Consider the following 27,928-nt stretch of genomic DNA (forward strand, 5'->3'; position numbering starts at 1 on the left):
CAGTAACATTTTTAACAAAGTTGGTACAAACAACCACGCGAAACCACAGGTGTGTCTCTATTTGGTGTTTTTTTACTTTGCTTTATTCCAAATCATTTACAGTTTTACATGCAGTTGCATTTATTGAATTAGTGTTTTCAAATACATCTACAGCCTGCAACAGAAAAAAGGGGCTAGAACAGGAATAGGACAAAACTGAGAATGGTTGTCACAATATGACATGCTGCTCCGACCATCTGCGACAACTCAGTATCGGCTCTAGCAGTGCACAAGTGGCACCCTGACCCCACCAACTAATGCACCTGTAAAAGAGTGGAGTGGTCTGGTCCTTTCTGTGTGGAGTTTGCATGTCCTTTCGTGTCTGCGAGGTTTTCCTCTGGGAGCTCTGGTTTTCGCCAACAGTAGACATGTAGTCAGGTTAACTGGCTACAGTAGTAACAGCAACTGGACATTTTTTAGTTTGCCCCACTATGGTTTTTGTGGTCTTCTTCTAATCACAAAAAGGAGGAAGGCCTCTTGCTCTTATTGCTGTGGAATTTGTGGAATCTGTAGCATTATTTACGCTTTTTAAAATGTTTTGATGACATGACACCTGTTTGATAAAATCTATTGCAGTTGGTTTTTAAATAACGCTTGTATTGTCTAAATCCAGTAGTGATTCTGATGCGATTGCATTTGACCAATCAACTGTTTGCAATCGCTCCACCCATACTGCCTGCTCTGGTGCGCTTAGACCCTGACCAAGTAAGGTTACCAAATTTTTTCTTAGGTACAGTCTTGGTCACTTGGCAATGGAAAAAAAACATTACATTTTACATTACTGCGCAATACAAAATGGGTCATGAGAATGATGTCTTCAGCTCTGCAGATGGCGCCAAACATCGTTTCTGGCGTTTGCAAGACACGCTCCATAAACCATGATGGCAGCGCCCACAACTAGTAGATTCGTGGACATAATATCAATGCACATACCTTAATGTAATAATAAGGCCAATGCTAACCAGTTTTGCCATTCCACAGCTCTGACTAAATTGAATACTGGGAACTTCTTCTCGAAAAACATAGTAGCCGAATATCTTTCATCTGCTGAACATTTTCAAGTTGTTAGCATACTTAATGCTACACACTGACGTTGAACTGGTTTTAGAACGAGTAGTGCTACATCGTAAATACTGCTGCTCACCGCATAATGACAGGTAGGTAATGTTAAAACCTTTTAAATACGTATAGTATTCGTTGCTGTTCTCAGTCTTTGTATGTTTCTACTCTGACTTGGATTTATCTGTAAGACATGTTTTCCGTAATCGCAAACATTCTGTATTATGTTGCTCCTCTGCTATTTTACAGTTCCCAGACACTTAACATATCATGGCCAAATGCACATAGGTTTTTGTTTTAGTGTTATAAAACAAATGTGACATACACGGCATGGCCAAAAGCTTGTGGAAATCCCTCCTATTTCGAGTTCAACTGTATAAAATAAATTTAATTTTTTAGCTTTGTGGAAAATTTCCTCTTCTGTGCTGTGCCGCTGTGGTCCAGTGTGGTCCATTAGGAAGGTTGGACTCTCCTGGACTGTACAGAGCCCAGACCTCAACCCCACATCAACAATTATCAGGCCTTTTTATACATCATCAGTGCCTGACCTTACAAATATGCTTGTCACAGAATGAGATCCCACTGGCACAATTCAAAATGTTAGGAACAGTCCCAAAGGAATAATGGGCCTTGGGCCTTGATTTAGAATAGGATGACCAACATGTTCATGGTCAGGTGTTATTTAAATTTCTTGAACTATGTCACTTTCTGCTCAGTGGCTTAATGCAAATTACAAATGGGCTGAATAGTATATCAGGTTAAAGCACCATCCATGGTATTTGTTGGTACTGATTTACTATGTGGGATGTCACATCTTTCTAGTTTTAGGCAAGTGCAATTTCATTTAGCAGTTTTTTAAATAGTACCTAATTAAACCCAACAAATCTGATTTGATAAAGGTATTGTTGGTTAATAATAAAGCTAATGAAAGTTATCATTGCAACCCAGTTAGTATTAAACCAAAATGACATATTTAGTAGCAAAAAAAGGAATTTAGGTCATTAAATGCACCCAAATTCCAACACAAAGCAAATTACAGCTATACAAGATCAGACATGTATAGGAAAAAGTTGTAACATCAAGAGAGTTAGCCAAAAGATTGTTTGTTTTAACATCTAGGTTGTATGTACAAGGGTTTAAAGTCTAGAGACACAATTAGAAAAAAGTACTGCCAGAATTAAACAAATTCAGTGGAACTAGCATATGAAAAACACACAGTTGGCACAATTTCATATTGGCAAAATACTTCACTATATAGGACATACGCAGATGAGGCATAACATTATGACCACTAAAAGGTGAAGTGAATAACACTAATTATCTCTTCATCACGGCACCTGTTTGGGTGGGATATATTAGGCAGCAAGTGAACATTTTATCCTCATAGTTGATGTGCTAGAAGCAGGCAAGTGTAAGAATTTGAGCAAGTTTTACAGGGGCCAAATTGTGATGGCTATACGACTGGGTCAGAGCATCTCCAAAACTGCAGCTCTTGTGGGGTGTTCTGCAGTGGTCAGTATATTTCAAAAGTGGTCCAATGAAGGACCAGTGGTAAACCGGCGACAGGGTCATGGGCGGCCAAGGCTCACTGATACACGTGGGGAGCGTGTATTCCCTGATGCCTGTGGCTTCTTTCAGCAGGATAATGCACTGCCACAAAGCAAAAATGGTTCAGGAATGGTTTGAGGAGCACAATAACGAGCTTGAGGTGTTGACTTGGCCTCTAAATTCCCCAGATCTCAATCCAATCGAGCATCTGTGGGATGTGCTGGACAAACAAGTCCAATCCATGGAGGCCCCACCTCGCAACTTACAGGAATTAAAAGATCTGCTGCTAACATCTTGGTGCCAGATACCACAGCACATCTTTAGGGGTCTAGTGGAGTCCATGCCCATTGCTGTTTTGGCAGCAAATGGGGGACCAACACAATATTAGGAAGGTGGTCATAATGTTATTCCTGATCGGTGTATAAGGCATTATTTTTTACTGTTCGTAGCATGTGGATGTAAAGTCTAGGAAGCCAATTGGTCATCTTACTAATAATTTACTTGGATAGCAGTTTTTTAATCTTTAAATTAAGCAATAGCTTTTGTTGGTATTGTTTAGATGGTAAATAAGGCAGAATCAAACAAAAATTAATTTTTGGTTTAAAATGTTGCATTTTCTTCTGCAGATGTTGTTCAGCTAAATGTTCCAGTCATCCAGCAACGGCATCACTGGGATTGCGGTTTGGCATGTTCAAGAATGGTATTAAAGTAAGTGCTCAATTTTACAATAAAAATGTATTGTATTATTGCTTAGGTACATTTTAGTGTTTTTATTATTCAGAGGCACAAATCTATTACTTATACTTATTCCCTTATTCTATACCATGCTGCCAAAACAACTCTGACCTGCAGATACATAAATTCTATAGGACATCCTAAGAAATCCTGTGTTATTTGGTACCATGACAATGCCAGCAGGTCCTTTAACTCAGGGGTTTTCAACCTTTTTTGGGCATGCGCCCCCCTTCGTGTGCCAACCCCAAACACCCCCCACCCCCCCGAATTTGCTCCTCAGCCCCCCCCCACCTTCGTCAACCATCGCACAGAAACCATCGCGAAAGCTTTTGACAACCTAAAATAACATTAATGTTGTGCACATCATACACACGATTCAATTTTGCTGATTGAAATATTTACTTTAAAAAGATAATACAGCCTGATCCCATCTGAGCCTATTCTATCAGCACATTATATACATTTGTGGTACCTCAGTTACTAAGTTCATTAGTTCAGGATCATCTGCTCTGACTGACAGAAAACTTTTAGCTCCACAAGCAGAACGAGTCGGTTACCGCTCTGTGGTAATAGCAGTTTAATTAAGCCTGAGCTTTTTAAGGTAAGCGAGTCACACAAAATGTCCTGTAGTATCTGGTGTTTATTCAAAACCGCAGCATTCATTAATAACAGTAAAAACTGAGAGATATCTGAGAAGAGAAACTTATGCTTCGCATGAAATGAATCAACTCCTGAATCACTTATATCGAGACTGTGAACAGAGCATCTCTCTTAAAGACACACACACGTCATTGCTTTTGTCACCGCCGTTGCTTTTGTCACCGGTTTATCTTCACTGTTAGCCCTATTTTTAAGGGTTTTTTCAGACTGAACTGGATAACATTAAACCGGAGTGTGGGTGAAAAATTAATTGCTTTAGTTTTAGAAGTAAAAAAATCTCGTAATGCCACGCCCCCTGGACAGGCACTCGTGCCCCCCCAGACAGGTACTAACAGGTTGAAAACCCCTGCTTTAACTTGTGTGAGATGTTGCAAGGATGGGTCGCCCTATATTGCATCATCGTCTATTATTTCCACTGGTAAATGATGCTCATGTGCCTGGCCATCCACATGATCTGGGAGGAAACAGGATTTGTCAGCCCATGTGACCTTTTTCCAATGATCCAATTTTTGATACCTATAGTAGGTGCTATAGGTGTCTACCTATGGTAGACAGGAGATTGGCACTTTGACTACCCTGTCCCATAAACACATTACACATTAAGTAGTAGGGGGTAGCAAATGCACAAGAATTTAATTCAGTCCTCTGCACTGTACAGTAAAAGGCTATATTAGAGATTTAGGAAAATGGGCCTATTCTGAAAAAAATAAACAAACAAGAATGGAGCTTAATAAGATGACAGACTGGATGCTATTAAAAAGTCTTTCTAACCTTCTGCAGCATTAAATGTTAACATATTACTGGCTATACAGTGGGGTCAAAAAGTATTTAGTCAGCCACTGATTGTGCAGGTTCTCCTACTTAGAAAGATGAGAGAGGTCTGTAATTTTCATCATAGGTACACTTCAACTATGAGAGACAAAATGAGAAAAAAAAATCCAGGAAATCACATTGTAGGATTTTTTAAGAATTTATTTGTAAATTATGGTGGAAAATAAGTATTTGGTCAATAACAAACAAGCAAGATTTCTGGCTCTTCAAGACCTGTAACTTCTTCTTTAAGAAGCTCTTCTGTCCTCCACTCGTTACCTGTATTAATGGCACCTGTTTGACCTCGTTATCTGTATAAAAGACACCTGTCCACAGCCTCAAACAGTCAGACTCCAAACTCAACCATGACCAAAGACCAAAGAGCTGTCGAAGGACACCAGGAAGAAAATTTTAGACCTGCACCAGGCTGGGAAGAGTGAATCTACAAGCAGGTTGGTGTGAATAAATCAACTGTGGGAGCAATTGTAAGAAAATGGAAGACATACAAGACCATTGATAATCTCCCTTGGGGTCAAGATCTCATCCCGTGGGGTCAAAATGATCATGAGAACGGTGAGCAAAAATCCCAGAACTACACGGAGGGACCTGATGAATGACCTGCAGAGAGCTGGGACCAAAGTACAAAGGCTACCATCAGTAACACACTACGCCGAGAGGGACTCAAATCCTGCAGTGCCAGGCGTGTCCCCCTGCTTAAGCCAGTACATGTCCAGGCCCGTCTGAAGTTTGCCAGAGAGCATATGGATGATCCAGAAGAGGATTGGGAGAATATCATGTGGTCAGATGAAACCAAAATGGAACGTTTTGGTAAAAACTCAACTCGTCGTGTTTGGAGGAAGAAGAACATCCCAAGAACACCATACCTACTGTGAAGCATGGGGGTGGAAACATCATGCTTTGGGGCTGTTTTTCTGCAAAGGGGACAGGACGACTGATCCGTGTTAAGGGAAGAATGAACGGGGCCATGTATCGTGAGATTTTAAGCCAACACCTCCTTCCATCAGTGAGAGCATTGAAGATGGAACGTGGCTGGGTCTTCCAGCATGACAATGATCCCAAACACACTGCTCGGGCAACGAAGGAGTGGCTCCGTAAAAAGCATTTCAAGGTCCTGGAGTGGCCTAGCCAGTCTCCAGACCTCAACCCCATAGAAAATTTGTGGAGTCCGTGTTGCCCAGCGACAGCCCCAAAACATCACTGCTCTAGAGGAGATCTGCATGGAGGAATGGGCCAAAATACCAGCTACAGTGTGTGCAAACCTGGTGAAGACTTACAGGAAATGTTTGACCTCTGTCATTGCCAACAAAGGTTATGTTACAAAGTATTGAGTTGAACTTTTGTTATTGACCAAATACTTTTTTTTCTTTCTCATTTTGTATGCACACAACCTCGTTCGTACTACGTCCACCATCTTACTAATGTCACGTGATGCATGACGTCACATCACCACAGGGGGTGGGAGAATTTAAAATAAAATTACACAGCAAGCATAATAAAAAACACAAAATGCATAACAATACTACTTTCGCTGCAACGAGACGCTCCAAAGACATTTTTGCTCATTTTAGCTAGCTTGTGGGCTTAATTTTTCAGTATCATGTGACTGAAATAGGTACGTGTCAAATGTGGCAAGAGGAACAGGCGGATGTTATTAAAAGAGAATCCGATTTTTTAAAATAAAACATCTTTCAGAGTGTGATTATCAATAAATCAGAAAAAAATACATTATTTGTTCTTTCTGTGCGGCCCGGTAATAAATGACCGATGGACCAGTACTGGTCTGTGGCCTGGTGGTTGGGGACCACTGCAGTAGGTCATCCGGGTACTTTTCGTGTACTGTTTAATGAATATTACGTATTCGGACACACTACCCTCTCGTGCGTACTGCTTTCGTGTACTGTTCAGTATGGAAGGATGCAATTTCGGACACAGCCTTAATCATCTGTAATGATGACAGTGAAAATTTACTGAAAATCAAAGATTAAAACCTTATTTACAAAAGTATTCAAACCTTTACTTAATACTTTGCAAAAGCCCCATTGGTCGCAATTACAACTCCTGGCCTAAATTATGGAATCAATGCTCTTAGAGGATGTTCAATCACTTGTTTATGCTGGAGCCGTAAGAATTTGCATGGATCTAAAAATGAAGGACTCAATTTGTGATCTGGCAAACCACATAACTGGCAGTGTTATTAGACACTACGATGACATATGTTCTGATACTAAAAACCTTTATCCTTAGTTCAGTAAACAGTCACAGCTGTCATGCACACACCTGGCACACACACACACAGTTTCCCAGACCTTAAGACTTATAATATAATTAATAATTTATCACTTTGTCACAAATGAAGGTTTTCCAAGGTTGAAAATATTTTCCTTTCATAATTGTTATTAAAGTCATAAGGACATTTGCTTACTGTAGCATTTTCCTGAAATATTCATTAGTTGATCTCATTCATCTGGTATAATTATTGAGTATTTTATAAACATTGCAGATAAACACACTTAATATATTTTATATAACTGATATATACGTTATATAACGTTATTATTCGGTTCAGAATGTAATGAAGTCTGTAGTGAGTTCTTGTCATTCTTGGTGCAAATACTCCAGGTTCGTCACATCCGGCAGGAGCAGCATAGTTTGTACGGTCGTCTCAACTTCAATCCTTAACCTCGGGCAGTTACTGAACTGAATAATGTTTATGATTAATGTCGAAGGTCCGACACCCCAGCTCATGACATGTGTTGCAAGCTGGACAACTGCATGGCAGCCAACAAGACTGTTATGGATAATGCTAAGTTTTGAATTTAGGGAATAGGAGAAGAGCTGATTTGGCCCGATGTTGGCTCTATATTTACATCTTCAGTGTCACTTACCCATCGCTCTAAGACTTGTAGACAATTCTTATGCATCTTACATTAAAAACAAAATGCTGCTGCTGTGTATGCAGCAACTCGAGCTGTACTACAGGTTATGGTTAAGCAAGAGTGCCATAATTACAAGAACCTAAGGCTGAAGATTAGCAAAAAATTGGAAATCAAGAGGCTGGTGCAATAATTCGGCAGCTTCAAAGAGAAAGAAAGGAGATGGAATGTAAGATGAAGACAACAAAAAAATAATACAGCTAGAAAATTGGTTGTAGAAGACTTAAAAAGAAAGATTGAGTGACTAGAGGAGCTGAAAAGGCAAAGCAAGGCTTCGAGTCTATGATGAGAACAAGTTCTATCAAGATCATAATTAATCATCACTTGATTTTGGATTGCCCATAACTGAGCAAGCAACTCATAAGACAAACGTTGTATATCAGCATTCTCCCCCACTGCGAGAAGTGGCTCCAGAATGTGTGCATCAGGATAACGCAGAGCTTGTAAGGGTTATAGCTGAGGCTTTAACAGCAAACAAGCTACCTATTCCAGAGCCTGCAATTTTTACTGGAGATCCTCTTAATTTTAGTTTGAATTAAAGGCTGTCATTACAGGCACACATTGAGAGGAAAACATTTCAACCACAGAAAAAATATTCTTCCTCCAGATATATGTTGGAGGAGCAGAACAATATGGTGATCACTTTGTGATTGCCTAAGCTTTTCAAGACAAATTATACGCTTGGCCAAAGCTTGGCTCCAGGGACAGTGTGGAGTTAGGAAAATATGTGGACTTTTTGCTTAGTTGCCAATCTGCCATTGCTCATAACAAAAGTCTAAAATCTTAATGATGAAATTAAAAATCAAAAACTTATTGCCAAACTGCCTGACTGGTTAAGTTTCAGATGGAATCAGAAGGCCACACAGTACCAGCTGGAACATAAGGCACAGGTTAACGTGTAGTGCAGATTTTTTTTATACGAAACTATAGCTGCCTTTCCAAAGACTCTGTGAGAGATTTTATTTTGCGAATGATAAAATACACTACTGGGATTTGTCAAGTGCGCTGTCAAAAGGTACAACAGGCTTTTTTTTATTAGCTAATGGTAATATTAACCTGTATATAGAACCACACACTAAATAGATACTTAATCATAAAATGACAAAGTTGTCATATACATTTTTTGTGAAGTACAAAAGGTCATGCATTAAAACATGTTTATCTTCATTACTAAAACACTGACCACTCTTAAAACAAAAGTAGAATAAAATTATTTTAAACACTTAAATTATTGTTTATTAATCATTTATATCAAAAGTTAAACTTTATGAATCAACATTTAGTGAAAAAATGTCATGTTTTTGTAACTCAATATTTCTAGAGGCATATATTTGTAAAGTAAAATTACGGACACTTTATTTCGTAGAAGTTGAACATAGATTGTTCACAATACATATTTAAACATCTTGTTCCAGTTTAATGTACACCACACACGGTATAGCCAAAAATTTGTATCACAGTATTCTGACGGTTTCACAGTATATCACAGTATTTTTTTTTTATGAATTTTTTTTGTATCACTGGGATTTTATATAGGTCTTTGGTTTATTCTTTTTTTTTTTAAGAGTACATAGAATATAAAGCATTTTCATTTTATCATGTGTATATAATTGAGGTTTTGAGAACTATAAGATTTGGTTGGCCCCACAAAATTACTCAATATAAGAAGGTATGAATATGCATGCAACAGTTGCAGAATGTAAACAATTTTTATTGTGCAACTGCAATGTAGTAAAAACAATGTTGATTAAAAAAACTATAACATTTTATTATGTAAGTATTATACAGTACAATTCCCTTAGTTCTCCCAGTGTAATCGTTATACTGTTATACTGAGGTATTGCTGTATTGTACAACCTGACCACAGATCTGTTGCTGGAAAGTGGGCAATTGTATATAGCTCCGCTTCCAGCTTGCTTCAGTGTTGTTGGTATAACGTTGAAAAAACACTATTTTTAGATCCTAAAAAGCAAATCTGCTTTTTTAACCTTTTTTTCTCGACTGTCTATAGAGAAATCATGTCCTTGCATAGGTGAATTGTTACTGTGTTTGTAACATCGTGCTGCTAGTGATGAGCTATATAAATCTACAACCTTTAAAAATTTACATTTCACAATTTTTAGATTGTTTTTTTACATTATATGATTTATTACTGTATCAGTACTGTAAGGCCCTTTTTCTGTAATATAGCATGTCTCTAGGTACCTAATACGTTTATTGTATTGATATTGACATTTATTATTTTTACAATATATTTATATCATTTCTTTTCAGTGTGTAGGACTTTTATTTTGTAATACAGGTATAGTGCATCGTACATGTCATTGTGTAACTATTACAACCTTTAATGCATTTTAAAGATTTCTTCTTCATGCACTTTTTAGACGCTCCTTTAGTTTGTCCATGCAGATGAACCTCGCATTTAAGAAATATCGTTAACTAAAAATTAACAAAGATCCTTTTAAAATCTATTTATTTGTTGTTAGTTCATTGCAAGCCAGTTGGCTCCAAAACACATTAAACACTCAGTTAACAAGCTGCACCATGTCAATAAAGCAAATGGAAGGGCTGGCCAAAAATTACCAAACCCCTGGCCCTTTTGCCCAGTTAGTTAGGTAAAGATTAAAACTGATTTGTGAATGGGTCTGGAACAACTACCCGGATATTTGAACGGTTTAATCTAAGATACAATCCCTGTGTAGCAGTAAGATGCTGCTGTGGAATTACAGCTTTGATGTGTTAGGTAAGTTCTCTTGTGCTGTCCTATAGCCGTTGATCTTTTTAGCCAGGTGAAGTTTACAAAAGAAAACACTTGTGATTGGATCTTTAACAGCCAAGTGTTTGTTTCTCTGGCAATGAGCCGTGATCTTTGGTTTCCGAGAGCGACGCCTTAGCCCATGGCCATGGCAGCACAGCAAAGAAAGGTCACACACTGAAAAATGTCCCTGTGCACGAGTAAGCACTGGAATGTGTGCTTGAAAGTGCTAATTCTTAAAGCTATCGGGTGTGGAAGCAAAATTGAAGTTTGTTTCAAGTGAGTGAAACAACAAGCTGGAGATGCAGGGGATTGAACCCTGGACCTCATACATGCAAAGCATGCGCTCTACCACTGAGCTACATCTCTTTTTGTGATACGGCAGGATTGCTGTGGCTCGATAGCTCTATTGTAGAGAATAAGACCGACAGGCAAGACATATGGTCCCTAATTAAAAGCTTCTGAATGGAGATGCTGGGGCTTGAACCCAGGACCTCATACATGCAAAGCACACGCTCTACCACTGAGCTACATCCCCAACTTGTGCTTCCCAGGGTAAACCTCCAACGGGTACGAGAGTCTTTGCAAAAAGAGAAGCAGAACCAGGAGCAGGAATCTCTAGCCTCTGTCAAGTGAGGGATTGCAGATTTAACAGCACACTTGCATAGTCTTCTGTGGTAGCGGTTAAGAACTGGCTCTCTGAACCGGTTGGCTCCAAAAGACATTAAACACTCGGTTAACAAGCTCCATCATGTCATGCAAGCCAATAGAATTCAGGTGCACTGGGGCCCATGGCTGGGGGCGGGGCCCACCACGACATGAACTCAGGAAGGAAATTAAGGATAATTAAGGATAATATAATTATAACGACCTGCCAATGGGGTTGGACTCGCCAGGTCGTTATTGTTATATTATTTCTAATTATCCTTATTTTCCTTCGGGATCTCTCTCTCTCTCTCTCTCTCTCTCTCTCTCTATCTATCTATCTATCTATCTATCTATCTATCTATCTATCTATCTATCTATCTATATACAGTATTGTAGTGGTGATATGTGAGTGACATTCAGCTTAGCCAATCAGAATGCAGCACCCAGTTTATACATGTGTTCGGACGTTCTGCAGTAGTGATAGGAATTATGGCTCTTTGAAGGAAGCCGGATCTTTTGGCTCCGTTCCTTTTAAAGAGCCGTTCAAAAAATGGCTCTTCGTTCTTTTTTTTACAGTCAGTGGGGCTACTATAAGACAGTTCCAATATTAACATCAATAATAAGATCAATGAAAAAACTACAGGAAAGAGACATACTGTGGTTGCATTGCATTAAGTTTCAGAAAAATCCTCTCTTTTTAAGTTTCAGAAAAAACCTAGCCGTGCAGCACTCACAGCGGCTAGGTGAGCCGACCCTCTACAGTAGCAAGTGGCTAATGCTAGCGGTAAAGTGTGGCAATAACAAAAGTAAAAACAATATTTTTGTTAAGTGAAAAATCCATACCGTACGAATAATTGAAGATGGTAAACCAAACGTACCGTCATACCGCCCAGCACTACCACACACACACACACACAGAGGTTTGTAAACTAGGCATTACACCCTTAACATCCCTAGTTTAACAATTCAACAGTTTTGAAAACGTTTTCTTTAATTTCAGTAACATAAATGTATGTCTATTTATTCTAGACATTTGTCTAAACATTCCTTCATATAGGATCATTTTTTTATTTAATAAAAAAATATATTTTATGCGTTTTTCTCCCAATTTAGTGTAGTTGTCTTCCACTGCTGGGGATCTCTGATTTTTTGCAGTTAAGGAGGGTATATTGCTGCTCACGCCTCCCCCGACCTGCGCGCAGCCCTTAACAAAACCCTTCTCCACCTATGCACTCTGCACAGGCGCTTCTATCCGGCAATCAGGGTCCTTACACAGCGTTTGAAGACACCGCCTTCATATTCCGATCATTCCTCCCTGCAGGCACTGCCAGTTACGCCCGTTAGATGGCTCCCAGCCATATGGTGGCCACATAGGAATATCCCGCTGCGCCACCTGGGTGCAGTCATTTTTTAAAATTAAGAACCTTTTTTTGTTATCGAGGGTTTGCATCATTTCATTTACAGAACATGCCTACAACTTTGAAGATGTGATTTTTTTTTTTATTGTGAAGCAAACAACAAATAGGACAAAATAACAGAAAACTTCAATGTGCATAACTATTCACCCACCTAATGTCAGTACTTTGTAGAGCCACCTTTTGCGGCAATTATAGTTATATTAATAAGTCGCTTTGGATAAGTCTGTATGAGCTTGCCACATCTAGCCACTGGGATTTTTGCCCATTCCTCAAGGCAAAACTGCTCCAGCTCCTTCAAGTTGAATGGTTTCCGCTGGTGAACAGCAATCTTTAAGTCTGACCACAGATTCTCAATTGAATTGAGGTCTGGGCTTTGACTAGACCATTCCAACATATTTTTCCCTTAAACCACTCGAGTATTGCTTTAGCAGTATGTCTAGGGTCATTGTCCTGCTGGAAGGTGAACCCCTGTCCCATTCTCAAATCACTGGCAGACTGAAACAGGTTTTGCTCAAGAATATCCCTGCATTTAGCACCATCCATCTTTCCCTCGATTCAGTCCCCGCTGCTGAGAAACATCCCCCAGCATGATTCTGCCGCCACCATGTTTCACTGTGTGGATGGTGATGTGTTGGGTTTGTGCCAGACAGCGTTTTCCTTGGTGGCCGAAAAGTTAAATTTTAGTCTTATCTGGTTGCACCAGAACCTTTAGGGGCTTCATAGCAAAGGGGGTGAATACATATGTGCACACCAATTTCCATTTTTTTATTTAAAATTTTTAAACCTCATTTCACCTCACCAACTTAGACTATTTTGTGCAGATCCATTACATAAAAATCTGATTGAAAAACATTTAAATTACAGGTTGTAATGTAACAAAATAGGTAAAAAGCCAAGTGGGGGAGTGAATACTTTTGCAAGGCACTGTAGTAGATTATCATATTTAAGTAGCAGTGGAAATGTGCAAGAATTCCTAAATGCATGGTAAAATAATTAAACATGCATCTTTACTGTAACTGCATTGTTATAAAATTAAACTTGATATGTAATGATACTGAAATAGATAGAAGAATAAAGCATTTGAGATGTAAATTTTTTTTTTTTTTTTTTTTTTTTTTTTTAAACTTAAAGCAAAGTACCATAAATGACAAATTGATACAATGTAAAATGTCATCTACAACATAATGTTATTTTAAGAATTCATTGTTTATTTTGTAAAACAGTAAGTGGATTTAACACTAATTTGAAAACCATATCTTAACAGTCCGACCACGGTTTGAACAGGTTGTACTTACATAACCGGTAAAGAACAATAGTTTATTGTACAGCCAGCTTTAGTCATATTTATAGAATATAAGACTAAAAAGTATCCAAACAGTTAAGTTTGGAGTTTATGCAAGTCTTTAGAGTTTGCTGAGTTTGACTTGGTAAGACTTGGTAAGTAAGTGCAAAAAAAAAAAAAGTCTAAATCATCATTTTTAAATGATGAGTATAAAAAAGAGAAAAAGCAAATGAACCAGCTGAAAAGTCTGTTTTATGAATTTAGCACTGCGGGTTGCAGAGCTAATCTACTCTAGAGTAGGCCTTGGGACGACATAATTTTAGAATATTGTTTAAATAGGCAATATTTATTCTTAAACTATTTTTATTTACTTTTCACAATCATTGTATTTATTTATTTATCTTTTTATAATTTTTAAAATCTCTTCATGTATTCCTTGATCTCTTTAAATTGTTTACTGTGTCTAAAATCTCAGAAACTTTATAGTAAACCCATGGTATGGGTATAATGCCTAGTTCACAAAATTATATGTGTGTGTTTTAATATGTTATGTATAACAATACATTTTAATATGTATTGTGTATAATCTATTTTCAACTACGATATAACGAAAAATTTTATTTTACAAATATATGCTTTTAGAAATATTGCGTTACAAATACATGACAAACATTGTTATCCAAATGTTAATTCATACAGTTTTGTGTTTTTATTTTTGTTTTAGGGTGGTCAGTTTTGTAGCAGTGCAGATATACATGTTGTAATGCCTGATATTTTGTACTTCACTTCAGTTAAAAAAAAACTGCCATTAAACAATTAGAAATTATTTTAGTACTTCAGCTTACTTAAGGTCTGAGAAACTGTGTGTGTGTGTGTGTGTGAGAGAGAGAGAGAGAGAGAGAGAGAGAGAGAGAGAGAGAGAGTGAAACAGGTGTGTGTGTGACGGGTGTGACTACTAAACTAAGAATTAAGGTTTTTGGTATCAGAACATGTCATCGCGTCTTCCTTTCACTTAAGCTTTAACCCTATCTTCTTATATTTAAAACATGCTTATGGTTTTCAGTATCACAGCATATGTCATCGTAAAGGCCTTACCTAATTCATGGTTGTGAAAATCATGTCACAGACAGTGAAATGAGCCGTTTCCCGTGTAATATGCAATTTGCTGTAAAATTCAAAATTTAAGGTTTGCTTTTAGCAATTTAACATTTTTTCATTCCCCCGCTAATTTACAATCATCAGTGTACATGTTTTATCAAAAAACTTTGGTCAAAAATCTTAGTCAAGAGACGGGAAGTCTTGACCCTGAAAACCCAGTTTCTAGTTTGCTTCTGGGGTCAATGTATATTCACAGTTCCACCAAACTATTTCAGAATTATATCACAAAATACTACTATAAACAAAGAAGGGTGTTCACCTGAATGAGTATGAACAGTAGCATAGGACAGATCACCGACAATCAGGCAATACTTCCTTTCGTCTCTAAAAATGAGGTAAAAGTTTTAGATCTTCATCTAGGTGTCCCCAAGTTTGCTTGTTCATGTCAAGGCCAAATGAACTGTCCAAACTAGGGTGCCAAACTGTGGTGAAAGGAACCTTAAATGATTACCTCGAAGACTGGATTGTAAGTAGAAAAGTGTTTTATTATTGTCTGCAGAGAAGGATCCCACTGACAAAGCCTTACATGAAAACTTGGACAGTGTGATAAAAGGAAAAGAAACAATCACTCTTATATACATGGTGCCTTGTGGGACAGTGGGAAATTTCACAGTTAACAGATGTTTCTTAGGTAGGAAAAGATAACTTTTTGTAGACAGCTAGAATGGAATCTGGAAGTCATTAAAATTGCAAGCAATGCACCTTTTTGTTACGTACACCCAGGGCTGGACTGGGAACAAAATCCAGCCCTGGACTTTTTTCTTGACCAGCCCACTACAAGCAAGTCGTGCCACACATATCACCCCCTATATATCATACCCTTATCATACCCTTCATACACATACATATACACATATCATACCCTTCTATATGTATATATTTACATATACAAATTCTACAATATTTCTTAAAATTTACAGTTTCTTAACTATTGTATGTATAGTTTTCTTATTCTGTTGGATGTATTTAAACCTTTAACACTGGTAAATATGCTTTTTTTCGCACTTTTATTCACACGTGATTCACGTTTGTTCCAAATTAGCGCATTGCTCCGATGAGCAAAGAAATAAATAGCATGTGTAAATACTTTAATACAGGGGTGGGCAATTAAATTTTCGAAGGGGCCACATAAGCAACTGGGACTGTTGTGGAGGGCCGGACCAATAAGGTGAACTTAATTCTGCTCAATATTAATTTTTATATTTTTATTTACATTTTCAGCATTTAGCAGATGCCTTGATCCAAAGTGACTTACAATAAAGTTACAGTATACAGTCTGAGCAATTGAGGGTTAAGGGCCAGCAGCAACCTGGCGGTGGTGGAGCTTGAACAAGCGACCTTCTGGTTACTAGTCCAGTACCTTAAGCACTAGGCTACAAATGCCCACTCTTTATTAAAAGCAGTAAATTGTGCAGTTCTAATAAGTTGTTAATGTTTAGATGTTACAATCAGACAATTAGAAGTAGGCAGAGTAAAACATCAACATTATTTTACTATTTAAACAAACAAATGCAAAAAAAACAAAAAACAAATGTGAAGAAAATGTGCAGGTTTTTAAAGTTTACACTTATTTTGTTTTGAGTCTAATTACCTCATTTATTTTTCAGTCCTTTGTTATTGTTGGATATTCTTATTAAAATCACAAAGCTGGTGCTGACTGCTTCAGTTCTGGATGTGTTAAACTTTATAAAAAGTCCTTGTTGCTTTTGCAGTTTAGTTAGTGAAGCTTCAGGTGTGACGCTCCGCATCGTTCATGTTCATGTATTTCTCAGTGTAGTACCATAACAGCGATTTAAACCCTAAAGTGTGATCGTTAAACAGCTTTACACCTGACTTCAGTACATAAATACTTCAGAAGTTCACGTCTTGTTAAAAACTCGACCGTCAGTCACACTCAGTTGTGTTCGCATTACGGTGACGCTGATACACTCTCACACACGTAAAACGAAACGGATATTTAAAGACACAGCGCTCCCGTCAAAATCAATTCTGTTATATTGCATGTTTGATGTACATTTATTTACGTCTAATTTTTAATTGCCACGAACCTCATGCGGGCCAGTTGGGGATGTTGGGCCGTACAATGCCCAGGTCTGCTTTAATATGTTCACAAGTGAAATTAACCATGTGAGCTATGCACATAATCACTCTAAAATTTCAAGATAGTGTTTACTTGCAGAGACTAATGGTACCATCTCAAATTATATCCACCGCCCTATGTAGTGCACTATGTTGAACATGACATAATAGAACTTTCACAAACAAAAAATAAAAAAACGGCTGGTTTAAAGCCCCTGGTATCTAACAGTAGCTTAGATAACTACTTATTAATCATTCAGTGACTGTTAAAAGAAATGTTTTGTACTGTTAGGAAGTACCCTAAGTAGGGCATAGGCGATATTTGAGATGGGCCCACAGTCTCTTCTTAAACGGCGTTACTAACAAAGCTCTTTGGCTATGCTGTAGTTCCTCACTGCCAAACAGGTTGTCCAGTTTCCTGCACTTTTCTGCATCTGTTTGCAGCTTTTTCTGCACTTCCTTTACGCTTTTTCGACCCTTTCTCCATCTCGCACTCATTTACTATGTATTTTTTGAACTAGTGGTTGTGATTACGGTTTATCCTGGGGGAGGGACATTTCTGTGATTGGCCAATGGATATGCAGTGAGAATACTGTGGCGGGCCAATGCACACTTCAGGATTATTATTCAGGAATATTTAAAACAGAATTTATTTTTCACTCCCTCAGCGGCCCACATACAGAGCGGCCCACCGGGAAAACTGCCGACCCTCCCGATGGCCAGTCCATCCCTGCGTACACCATTTACCAATATTAATTAACATATTTCTCCCACTGTCTCAAATATTGACTCCAGTTTTTTACTTTTAGTTGACTTTTGTTTTCAAGGCATATTGTGTATGAGGGATAAGGCATATTGATTTTTTTTATCCTGACACTTTGATGTCTTTCTTGATTAACATGTTGCTTTTTACCGTCCTATTTTATTAAAACTTGCACCAAGTTTTTGTCATAGCGATCTTGGAACAATTGATATATTTTGCATTACACTGTGAAGTATTTTTTTTAAATCTTTTCCATTGTTACAATTGACAGCTCTGTTGTTGGAACCATGTTTTCTTTCAATTACTCAACAGCTTGTAAGTATTCCCCTTTACCTGCAGACCGATTTGCATTTTCAGGCATGTGCTGGTATTTGTTTTGAAATAAAGATCACAAGCTTTGCTTACTGGTATATGGGCAGTTTTTCTAATTCTTTACAGCAGATCACTTCAAATCCATTGGAGTTTAATTGCACGTGTCTGTAACTGCCGCTTTCAAGGCTTTCAAAACATTTGATGGGGTTTAAGTCTAGGTTTTGGCTGGGCCACTCAATCACATTCGGGGGCTTGCCCGAGGCTACTTAAGTGTTGTTTTGACGATATGCTTCAGGTCATTTCAGAGATAAACTGTTGCCCAGGTTAAGTTTGCATGCATTTTGAGGAGAGTTTTTTCCCCCAAGGATGTTGGTGTATTTGACTGCATTTATCTGTCCCACAATTCCTCAATTACATGCATTAAAATTGTAATCCACTAAACAATAAATGAAATAATCTGAATATATCCTGAATTTAAATAGTCATGTATGAAATGTAACTACAATTATCTAGACTTAACTTTAAGTTTAGATCATACATTTTTGTGACCATGTAAGAATATAAGAATTTTGACATGTTATCTATTCACAAACTGTATGCAAATAGCACATTTAAAATTACTCCCAAAGTTATCTTAATTTAGATTTCGTAATATTCTGTAGTGAACACAGTGGCTTCACAAAGTATTTAGAACCCTTGACTTTTTGCACACTTTGCTGTGGATTTAATAGCCATTTTCACACAAAATCAAAAACAATTAATGAAAACATTTTTTATTTTATTTTTGAAAATACAATACAAATCAAAAACTAGGGTTAGGGTTATCTAATTCACATATCTTTGCTTTGAGAATAGTTTTCTTGAATTATCCCTTAGTGTTGTCTAGAATTTTGGAGTTCACTTGTTGCAGTAGAAATCAGTAAAATTTAAGTCCCCCATAACCCTAATTACCCCAACAGCGAAATATCCAGCTTATGAAATTGTGTTCCTATAAACCCCAAATTAACCCAACAACAACCTCAAAAGTTGGGACAAAAATGCAAATAAACTTTTTAACATTTACTTTGTCTTTTCTTTTAATTGCAGACAGTATGAAGATATTTTTTGTTTTATTTGGTCAACTTCATTTTATTTGTTAATATACATTTATTCCTGCATTTTAGGCCTGCAGCACATTCTGAAAAACATTGTGACGGGGGCAATTTAGAGCTAATAATATTAATATGCTATCCAACAACAAGGGCTTAGTCTAGTTATCTAACCATACATTAATTTAAAATAGCCTAATCACACAAGACTTAACACTCTGTTTTATTTGCAGAATGATTAAAAGCTATAACTGAAGAGAACAGCTTTTTATCAAGTAGCCTACATCTGACCACATGATATTCTCCCAATCCTCTTCTGGATCATCCATATGCTCTCTGGCAAACTTCAGACGGGCCTGGACATGTACTGGCTTAAGCAGGGGGACACGCCTGGCACTGCAGGATTTGAGTCCCTCTCGGCGTAGTGTGTTACTGATGGTAGCCTTTGTTACTTTGGTCCCAGCTCTCTGCAGGTCATTCATCAGGTCCCTCCGTGTAGTTCTGGGATTTTTGCTCACCGTTCTCATGATCATTTTGACCCCACAGGATGAGATCTTGACCCCAAGGGAGATTATCAACGGTCTTGTATGTCTTCCATTTTTTTACAATTGCTCCCACAGTTGATTTATTCACACCAACCTGCTTGCCTATTGTAGATTCACTCTTCCCAGCCTGGTGCAGGTCTACAATTTTCTTCCTGGTGTCCTTCGACAGCTCTTTGGTCTTGGCCATGGTTGAGTTTGGAGTCTGACTGTTTGAGGCTGTGGACAGGTGTCTTTTATACAGATAACGAGGTCAAACAGGTGCCGTTAATACAGGTAAGGAGTGGAGGACAGAAGAGCTTCTTAAAGAAGAAGTTACTGGTCTGTGAGAGCCAGAAATCTTGCTTGTTTGTTATTGACCAAATACTTATTTTCCACCATAATTTACAAATAAATTCTTTAAAAATCCTACAATGTGATTTCCTGGAATTTTTTTTCTCATTTTGTCTCTCATAGTTGAAGTGTACCTATGATGAAAATTACAGACCTCTCTCATCTTTCTAAGTAGGAGAACCTGCACAATCAGTGGCTGACTAAATACTTTTTGACCCCACTGTATCTATCTATCTATCTATCTATCTATCTATCTATCTATCTATCTATCTATCTATCTATCTATCTATCTATCTATCTATCTATCTATCTCTGGCATGGGTCAAAACTTTTTAGGATTTAGATTCAATTCACTTCTATCTTTTGCCTCAGCCTCTCCATCCAACATCTCACATTGGTTGATCACATTTATGAGCTATTGTAAATAGCCAAATGCACCCCCTAACTAAACAACCGCCAAAACTGTGTGGCTGCCCCACTACACAGACCCCACTCTACATGAACTGGATGAAATTAGCTAGAGTGTACTAAAGGTTGAAGATGTTGAGTATTTTTTACCAGTCTGTTGTTGTGGGTGCTGTCTTCTTTGCAGCAGTGTGTTGGGGAGGCAGCGTCAGAGCAGGAGAAAAAAAAATGATCAAGAAGGCTGGCTTAGTCTTGGGCTGCTCACTGAATGGTTTCAAGTTGGTGGTTGAAAGGAGGTCCGTTAACGAACTTACTCCTATCCTGAACAAGACATTACACTCTTTCCACACACCTGCTGGTCAGACAGCTGAGCTTTTTTAGTAAGAGAGTAATCCAGCACCACTGTAACAAGGAGTACAGGAGATCATTTGTACCAACAGCGATCACACTGTACAACACTTTTTTTTTTTTTTACTGTGTGGGGACATCATAGTACACTGAGCCACTATCAGGATAGACTCATGGAGCATGATCTTCCACTTTTCTGACAGATTTAGTTTTTGTTGCCTTTTTACAAAATGTCTTTTTTCCAGAAACGTTGTTTGTATGATTCTCCGAAACTCATACTTTACTGTGGGTATGGTGTTTTGTCAATTTGTCGATTTTAAAGCTTAATACTTTTGCCATTTATAATTCATTGATATAAATGTGTAAAAAAATCCTGTTTGTGTGACTGTACACAGCAGTGGCATGTGTGCACTGAAAGTAAGTCTTTCAAATTCTTACTCTACAGACTGTAGCTGCGCTCTCAATTTGACTCAAACATCAGCTGTTGGAAATTGATTATTTATTGCCACTAAATTGCTATGAATATATATTTGGACATAGTTACTAACTACAGTAACCATGAAACTATGAACTATGAAACTTATTTTGTTTGACCAACTTGATTGTATTTTGTAAATACAGTGGTGTTCAAAAAAATAGCAGTCCAACATTATTAACCTGATAAATCACTGTTTTTAGTAGAAATGCTATTTCTACATAGCAAAAAAATTACTTGAAAGTGTAGTAGAGTAATGAAAACAAAACAAACCCAACAATTAGGACATGCATGTCGCTCATTCTGAGTAATCGAAGCATTGATTGAAAGGGGGTTGTTCAAAATAAGAGCAGTGAGGAGTTTAATTGGTGAAGTCATTCATTCTGCAGAAGAATGGGTGTCAGTTTTGGCCCTTATTTAAGGTAGGAGGGTGGGAAATGTTGCACAGGTTGGTCATAGCGCATTTCCATAGTGCGAAATACTGGGTAAAATGGGTTGCTCCAAACATTGTTCTGATGAACAGTGTACTTTGATTAAAAAGTTGATTGTAGAGAGAAAAACATACAGAGAAGTGCAGCAAATGATCTCAAATGCTTTGAAGTGAAAACCAAAACCTGAAAGACGCAGAAGGAAGCGTGGAACTACTGTTCGATTGGATTAAAGAATAGCCAAAATGGCAAAGGTTCAGCCAGTGATCACCTCCAGAAAGATTAAGGAACAACTGAAGTTACCAGTGAGTACAGAATATGATTAAGTTAAGCCAATTTACCAGCAAGAACTCCTTGCAAAGTCCTGTTGTTAAGAATAAGACATGTCCTGAATGGGTTAAAATTTGCCAAGGAACCCATTGACTGGCCTAAAGAGAAATGGCTCAACATGTTGTGGACTGGTGAAAGCAAAATTTTTCTTTTTGGGTCTAGTATGTCAGACGACCCCCGAGCACTGAATTCAAACCAAAGTACACTGTGAAGACAGTCATGGTGGTACAAAATTATGATGTGGGGATATTTTTCATACCATGGTGTTACGCTTATTTATCGCATACGAGGGATCATGGATCAATTTGAATATATCAGAATACTTGAGGAGATCATGTCGAAGAAGAAATGTCCTTAAAATGGGTGTTTCAACATGACAATGTCCCAAAACATCTTGGTTACAGACAAACAAGATTGAGGTAATAGAGTGGCCAGCCCAATCCCCTGACTTCAATCCCATAGAGAACTTGTGGACTGACATCTGAAGTGCGTTTTTTTTTTAAGCAAAACCCAAAATTGCAGAAGAACTGTGGAATGTAGTCTAATCATTCTGGACTGAAATGCCTGTTCAGAGGTGCCAGAAGTTGTTTGACTCCATGCAACACAGATCTCGGAAACAATTGTTATGCCACTAAATATTAGTTCAGTAATTTTAAGTAAAGTGAAACCTCAAACATTTTTTTAGTTTATAAATACAATTTTTTGAGTTTTTAAAGAAAAATGCTGGCACTACTATTTTTTTGAACAGCCTAATATTTATTTTTCTTAACTTTCTGTAAAGGATTAACACAAACTGGCTAAATTTTGTTAATGTTTTAAATTAGAATTGAAAGTGTAGTATTTTCAGTGCATTTGCATTTATGGAAATAAAAATTATTATAATGATTTTGTGCTTTATTCACTTTTTTAAAATCATTGCTATTTTTTGAACACTACTGTATAAACAGTTTGAATTTAATGCATGCACCATGTTCAAAAAAGCTGGGGCGAAATAAAGTGAAAAGTTTATTAAATATTTAAGTTGGCCGCTCAGGTGGCGCAGCGGTAAAAAGACACGCTAGACAGAGAGGAAGCACGATGCAAATTGAACAGTTGGATGCGCTAAAGGGGGAGAAAAAGGGGAAAAATTAAATATAAAAAAATATATATATATATTTAAGTTGCACTTTACTGAAACATTTTGCAATAAGAGGGTGTAATGGGAAGGTGGGGGGGGCCTTGTTGGGTTTAAATAGATGATATACCACAACAGCGTGGCTTTATAGACACAGAGTGCATGTGCTTCACTTTCCTTAACTTTTTTTCCCCCCTTTTTCTCCCCCTTTAGCGCATCCAATTGTTCAATTTGCATCGTGCTTCCTCTCTGTCTATGCCGAACCCTGCCCTGACCGAGGAGATCAAAGGAGGAGGAGATCAAACCCTGCCCATATCCCCTCCGAAACATTGGCAGCAGCCGGATGCATTTTTGCCACCCACACATTGATGAGTGTTGTGCCTCCTAGCGTTGCATGCGGAGAGACACACCCTAAGGGCACTCTTCCTCATCTCTGTGCAGGCGCCTCTAATCAGCCGGCAGAGGTCGTAATCACATTCTGACAGAGAGATACCCACATCCGGTTCTTTGTCCTGCCCCCCCAACTGAGCAACCGGCCAATCGTTGCTCATACAGCCACTCATCTTTGAACCGGTAAGGCAGAGCTGGATTCGATACAATGTACTCAGAATCCAGCTCTGGTTGCAGCGTGTCTTTTTACCGCTGCGCCACCTGAGCGGCTTTCCTTCACTTTTTGTATGTATGTTCCAGGTATCAGATTTTTAGATTTGTTTATAGTCTCAAAATACAATGAAAGCCAGTACAAACATTGGAAATAGTTTATTTTCACTGTAAGTTCTCTTTTAAAAATCACTACTCACTTTAATGTCCTTTTCTTCAATTGACCAGATATCTTAATCCAGTGAGTGAAGAGAAGTTCCAGGGCGCCTGCTTGGATCTAAAGTTGACAGAGAGTGTGTGGACAATCGACCTTGCATATCTAATGTGTTATCTAGGTGTAAAGCATTGCTTGTGCACACAGACATTGGGGGTAGACAAGGACTTCAAAAATCAGGTAATTCAAGTAGTCTATTTCAAAAGGTTTGCAACACTTGGCAACTCTGACATAAATTGTTAAGCCTTTAAATATTTAAATCATGCTGTTGCCTTAACATTATGAATAAAAATGAAACATCTGTTCTCATTCCACAGAGAATGTCAGTTCATTTACAGTTGCTACCTTGTTATTGAGATGTAAATAGAATTGAAGGACAATACACAACAAGAAGTCTTAGTAAACAGAGAGAGAATATTTATGATGCATACAAGCAAGTAGGAGCCCGCAACATAGCTCCTGTGGTTTATCGGAATGTGGGCTTACTCTTGCCTCAGTTCAGTGAGTTTCGTCTATCCATAAATTTGGCATGTTTTCCCCATGTCTGCATTGGTTTTTTCATGAAGCTCCGGGTTTCCTAAAAGCCCAATAAACAAATAAACAACAAACAAAAAAACTGTACAGTTTTAGGCAAATTTAAACCTGGTCAGGTTCAATTTTTTTATATAATCTGCCATTCTCCACAGGAAAATATGCATTTTTTACTGAATTTTTAATTTTTAAATTAAATGTGTACCAAAATCAAAAACAGTACATTAGCATTTTTTGTTGCCAAAAATGACCAAAATCAAACTTTTTTTTTGTTATGCCCAAACATTTGCATAAGACTGGTCATAGTTCTTAGCATGATTCTGTCATTATTAAGCATTTAATAAATAAAAAAGTTTAGATATTAAAACCAAAATGTCAAAGGGTGTTTGTATAGTGTGACCCAAACTTGAATTACTTTTCATATTAATTCTCTTTTTTTTATGTAGTTATTCTACAAAATGCATTTTGACACAGAAGAACACAGAGTAAACGAGCTCTTTCTTAAGGCTGCAAGCAAAGGAGTAGTGGTAAAAAAATGGTATGGCAAACATGTTTTTTTAGCCTATACAGCTACTAAAGTTTAAAAACTTTGGGATCATCCACAATTCTGTATTTATTAATCATAAAATGTAGTCTCATCTTTATCCAGTAATTATACATAAACGCTGTCTGCTTAAGCAAAGATTAGACCACATTTTATGGGTAATTTATGCTGCTTATTTTTTGTTGCAGCAGTGTGATACAAATAAACACTAAATAAACGATTGTACTGCCAATGCATTTCCTCCCTGTTAATTGTCATTAATAATCCTGTGAAGTGCTGTAACTTCCATTATTTTGACTGGTGTTTTTTTCTTTGTAGTTCTGTGACCGTTCAAGAGATACAGACACATCTGGTCCAAGGACATGTGGCCATTGTGCTTATTAATGCCGTCATCTTGTTTTGTGAACTTTGTTCAAATCCTGTCAAATACTGCTGCTCTCTCCCTGTGGCTCAAAAGTGTTTCTGCAGTATACCTGATTATCAGGGTCACTTTGTGGTAGTTTGTGGATTTAATCGCAGGACTGGTTGCATCTTCTATAACAACCCTGCTTATTCTGACCGTAAGTATTGTCCATGTTTTTTGTGCGGGTTTAGATGTTATAATATTTGATGGTCATTGACCCAACAATAAAGATCTGTAATTTGTTAATTCACTTGAGTCTTTATTTAACTAAGAAAAGTAAATATGTTTTGGCTGACCAACTTGATTGTTAAGTTAATATAAACAAATTTTTGCCACATCATTTAAAAAAAAATATTTTAAATTGTAAGAGTTAAGAGAGTTAACAGTTAAGAGAGGACCCCCGATAGTCTTAGTAATTAATTAAATCACAAGAATGTTAATGTTTTAGGTGAATTCATATCCATTTAGGGTTTTTATTAACCCAGACAAAATGGTGTAAAACATTTATTTATTAAGTACACTTTTAAAATGAAATTGTGTAATTTATTTCATTTCTATTATATTTTAATTTAAAAATGCTAAAGACAAGTAATATTGTTCTACACAAACCATGCTGTCTAATGTTGTCTAAACATAAGCTATAAGCTTGTCTAATAACTGTATGAAGTTGAAATTGCTAATTTGCTAACATACATATCTTTGAACAGGTGTGTGCTGTACTAGCGTTAGCAACTTTGAAGAGGCAAGAAAGAGCTATGGAACAGACGAGGACATTCTTTTCATCTTCAAGGACAAATGATCTTCAAAAATGACTGATGTTTTAGGACTTACTTTTTTCAAGTAGATCACATTTACAAAAGCATAGTTGGCAACAGTCAAAAACACATAGAACTGGTAAACCTTTTTTCCAGTGAAACACCAAAACTCAGGGAAAAAAAATCCAGATAGCACACCCTCAAGTGTAAAACAATACAACATATGACAATTAACTCGAGGACGCTATGCATATGTTTATTAAGACTTAACATCTGTAATTACATTAGATCAAATTAAATTAGATTAAACATTTGTGTAAGTTAGAATACTGTTTGTTATAATTTCAATATATTCAGCATCAATTCAAAACTTAATCTGTTTGTCATATTTAATAAATCCATGGCCTATAAATTTATATTTAATTGTATATAAACTACATATAAAAATGAAAAGCAATTGTCAGCCCTGGATCCATGGAGCAGTTTTTGATGGATTTATTCTTTTACAATACTAGGCTTAAAGTCATGCTGGACAGCCTTGGTGAGCTCTTTAGCATACATCTCATACCTTCCTGTCATCTGTAAAAAAAATCCATAGTTCAAACACAGCATGTCATTAATAAATACTGTACCCATCAGACTCCATAGTAATAATATTTCTGCTGTAATTAAGAAATTAAGTAAATTCCTGATTTTAGAGAGCACTTGATTCACAGTTTGGCAACCAAAACATTATATTTTTTCCATTATAGTTTGTTTGCAAATGTTTAACTATAATACCAAAAAGCAGTGTGACAAGACCACAGACAAGTTTTGTGTGCAGTAAAAGCATTTGCTCCATTTAGATTTTTTCTTTAACAGTCAATTATTTCAGATATAATAAATTATTTTATTCTTAAATAAAAATATCCAAAAAGAAACTTAGTAACTAGGGATGTAACGGTGCACCGGAAGACCGTTAAAATTTTTATTACAGAATAAGGGAAATGTGTAGCATTTATTTAGCATAGTTTGCACCTATCTAATAAATAAAAGGACATTCATTATTTAGATGAATTAAATATAAGCCCAAATACAGTATTTTATTTTAAATAGAAGTAATAAAAGGAAACGTCATAATTTGTCTTCAATTTCATTTAGTTAAAAAAAATCGGGGAAAAATCGTATCGTGAACCCAGTATCATGAATCGTATCGCATCGTGGGTAGAGTGTATCGTTACATCCCTATTAGTAACTGATCAGCAGTGACACTGCAACTAAATGCTTCTGAATGCTTTAATTTGGCAGAATTGCTTTAATTGAGCCTTGGTAACTGGCTTTTAAGCACAAACTGCAAACTAAGGTCTTGTCATGGTTTCAGTATGATTTAGATAAAAATTTTGGCTAGACTTGGCCTGATGACAACATTCCCTCAGAATGTTTGGATGAAATTATAATATTGTTTTATCAATTAAGTGTTTCCGCTTCTTACAATTACCACCCCCTTATTAGACTGTTCTTATGTAAAATGCTGTTAGCTATTTTTACGCCACATTTAATGTTGCAAAAATCTTCACTTTTGATTTTAGAAGTCTATAGAATAGTACCCCAAAAGGCTG

General features: G+C 37.1%; 2 protein-coding genes and 2 non-coding genes across 11 annotated transcripts in view; 1 reads left to right on the forward strand and 3 right to left on the reverse strand.

Annotated features, from left to right (window-relative positions):
* Positions 1-843: 843 nt before the first annotated feature.
* gucd1 (guanylyl cyclase domain containing 1) lies at positions 844-26,746 on the forward strand. Of its 3 annotated transcripts, none has more exons than XM_062999187.1 (6): positions 844-1,196; positions 3,273-3,354; positions 24,112-24,277; positions 25,075-25,166; positions 25,491-25,732; positions 26,283-26,746. In XM_062999187.1, the coding sequence occupies exons 1-6, from the start codon at positions 1,190-1,192 to the stop codon at positions 26,372-26,374; spliced, it is 681 nt and encodes a 226-aa protein (XP_062855257.1). In that variant the 5' UTR covers positions 844-1,189; the 3' UTR covers positions 26,375-26,746. The 3 variants fall into 3 exon arrangements, with proteins under 3 accessions (XP_062855257.1, XP_062855258.1, XP_062855256.1); XM_062999188.1 differs by lacking the exons at positions 844-1,196; positions 3,273-3,354 and adding exons at positions 20,068-20,126; positions 20,776-20,884; XM_062999186.1 differs by lacking the exons at positions 844-1,196; positions 3,273-3,354 and adding an exon at positions 20,539-20,884.
* On the reverse strand, positions 10,858-10,929 carry trnaa-ugc (transfer RNA alanine (anticodon UGC)). Its single transcript has one exon. It is a non-coding gene; the product is annotated as a tRNA-Ala (tRNA).
* trnaa-ugc (transfer RNA alanine (anticodon UGC)) lies at positions 11,027-11,098 on the reverse strand. The gene has a single exon. It is a non-coding gene; the product is annotated as a tRNA-Ala (tRNA).
* Positions 26,166-27,928, reverse strand: part of upb1 (ureidopropionase, beta) — a 118,061-nt gene continuing 116,298 nt past the window's right edge. For 2 of the 6 annotated variants that reach the window (XM_062999180.1, XM_062999181.1), the window contains exon 10: positions 26,166-26,909. In XM_062999180.1, coding sequence (XP_062855250.1) covers positions 26,826-26,909 — 84 coding nt within the window. In that variant the 3' untranslated portion in view covers positions 26,166-26,825. The remainder of the gene's footprint in view (positions 26,910-27,928) is intronic. The other 4 variants (XM_062999183.1, XM_062999184.1, XM_062999182.1 and 1 more) reach the window with 3 other exon arrangements.

Source organism: Trichomycterus rosablanca, chromosome 7 (genome assembly GCF_030014385.1).
Source record: "Trichomycterus rosablanca isolate fTriRos1 chromosome 7, fTriRos1.hap1, whole genome shotgun sequence".
NCBI lineage: Eukaryota > Metazoa > Chordata > Actinopteri > Siluriformes > Trichomycteridae > Trichomycterus > Trichomycterus rosablanca.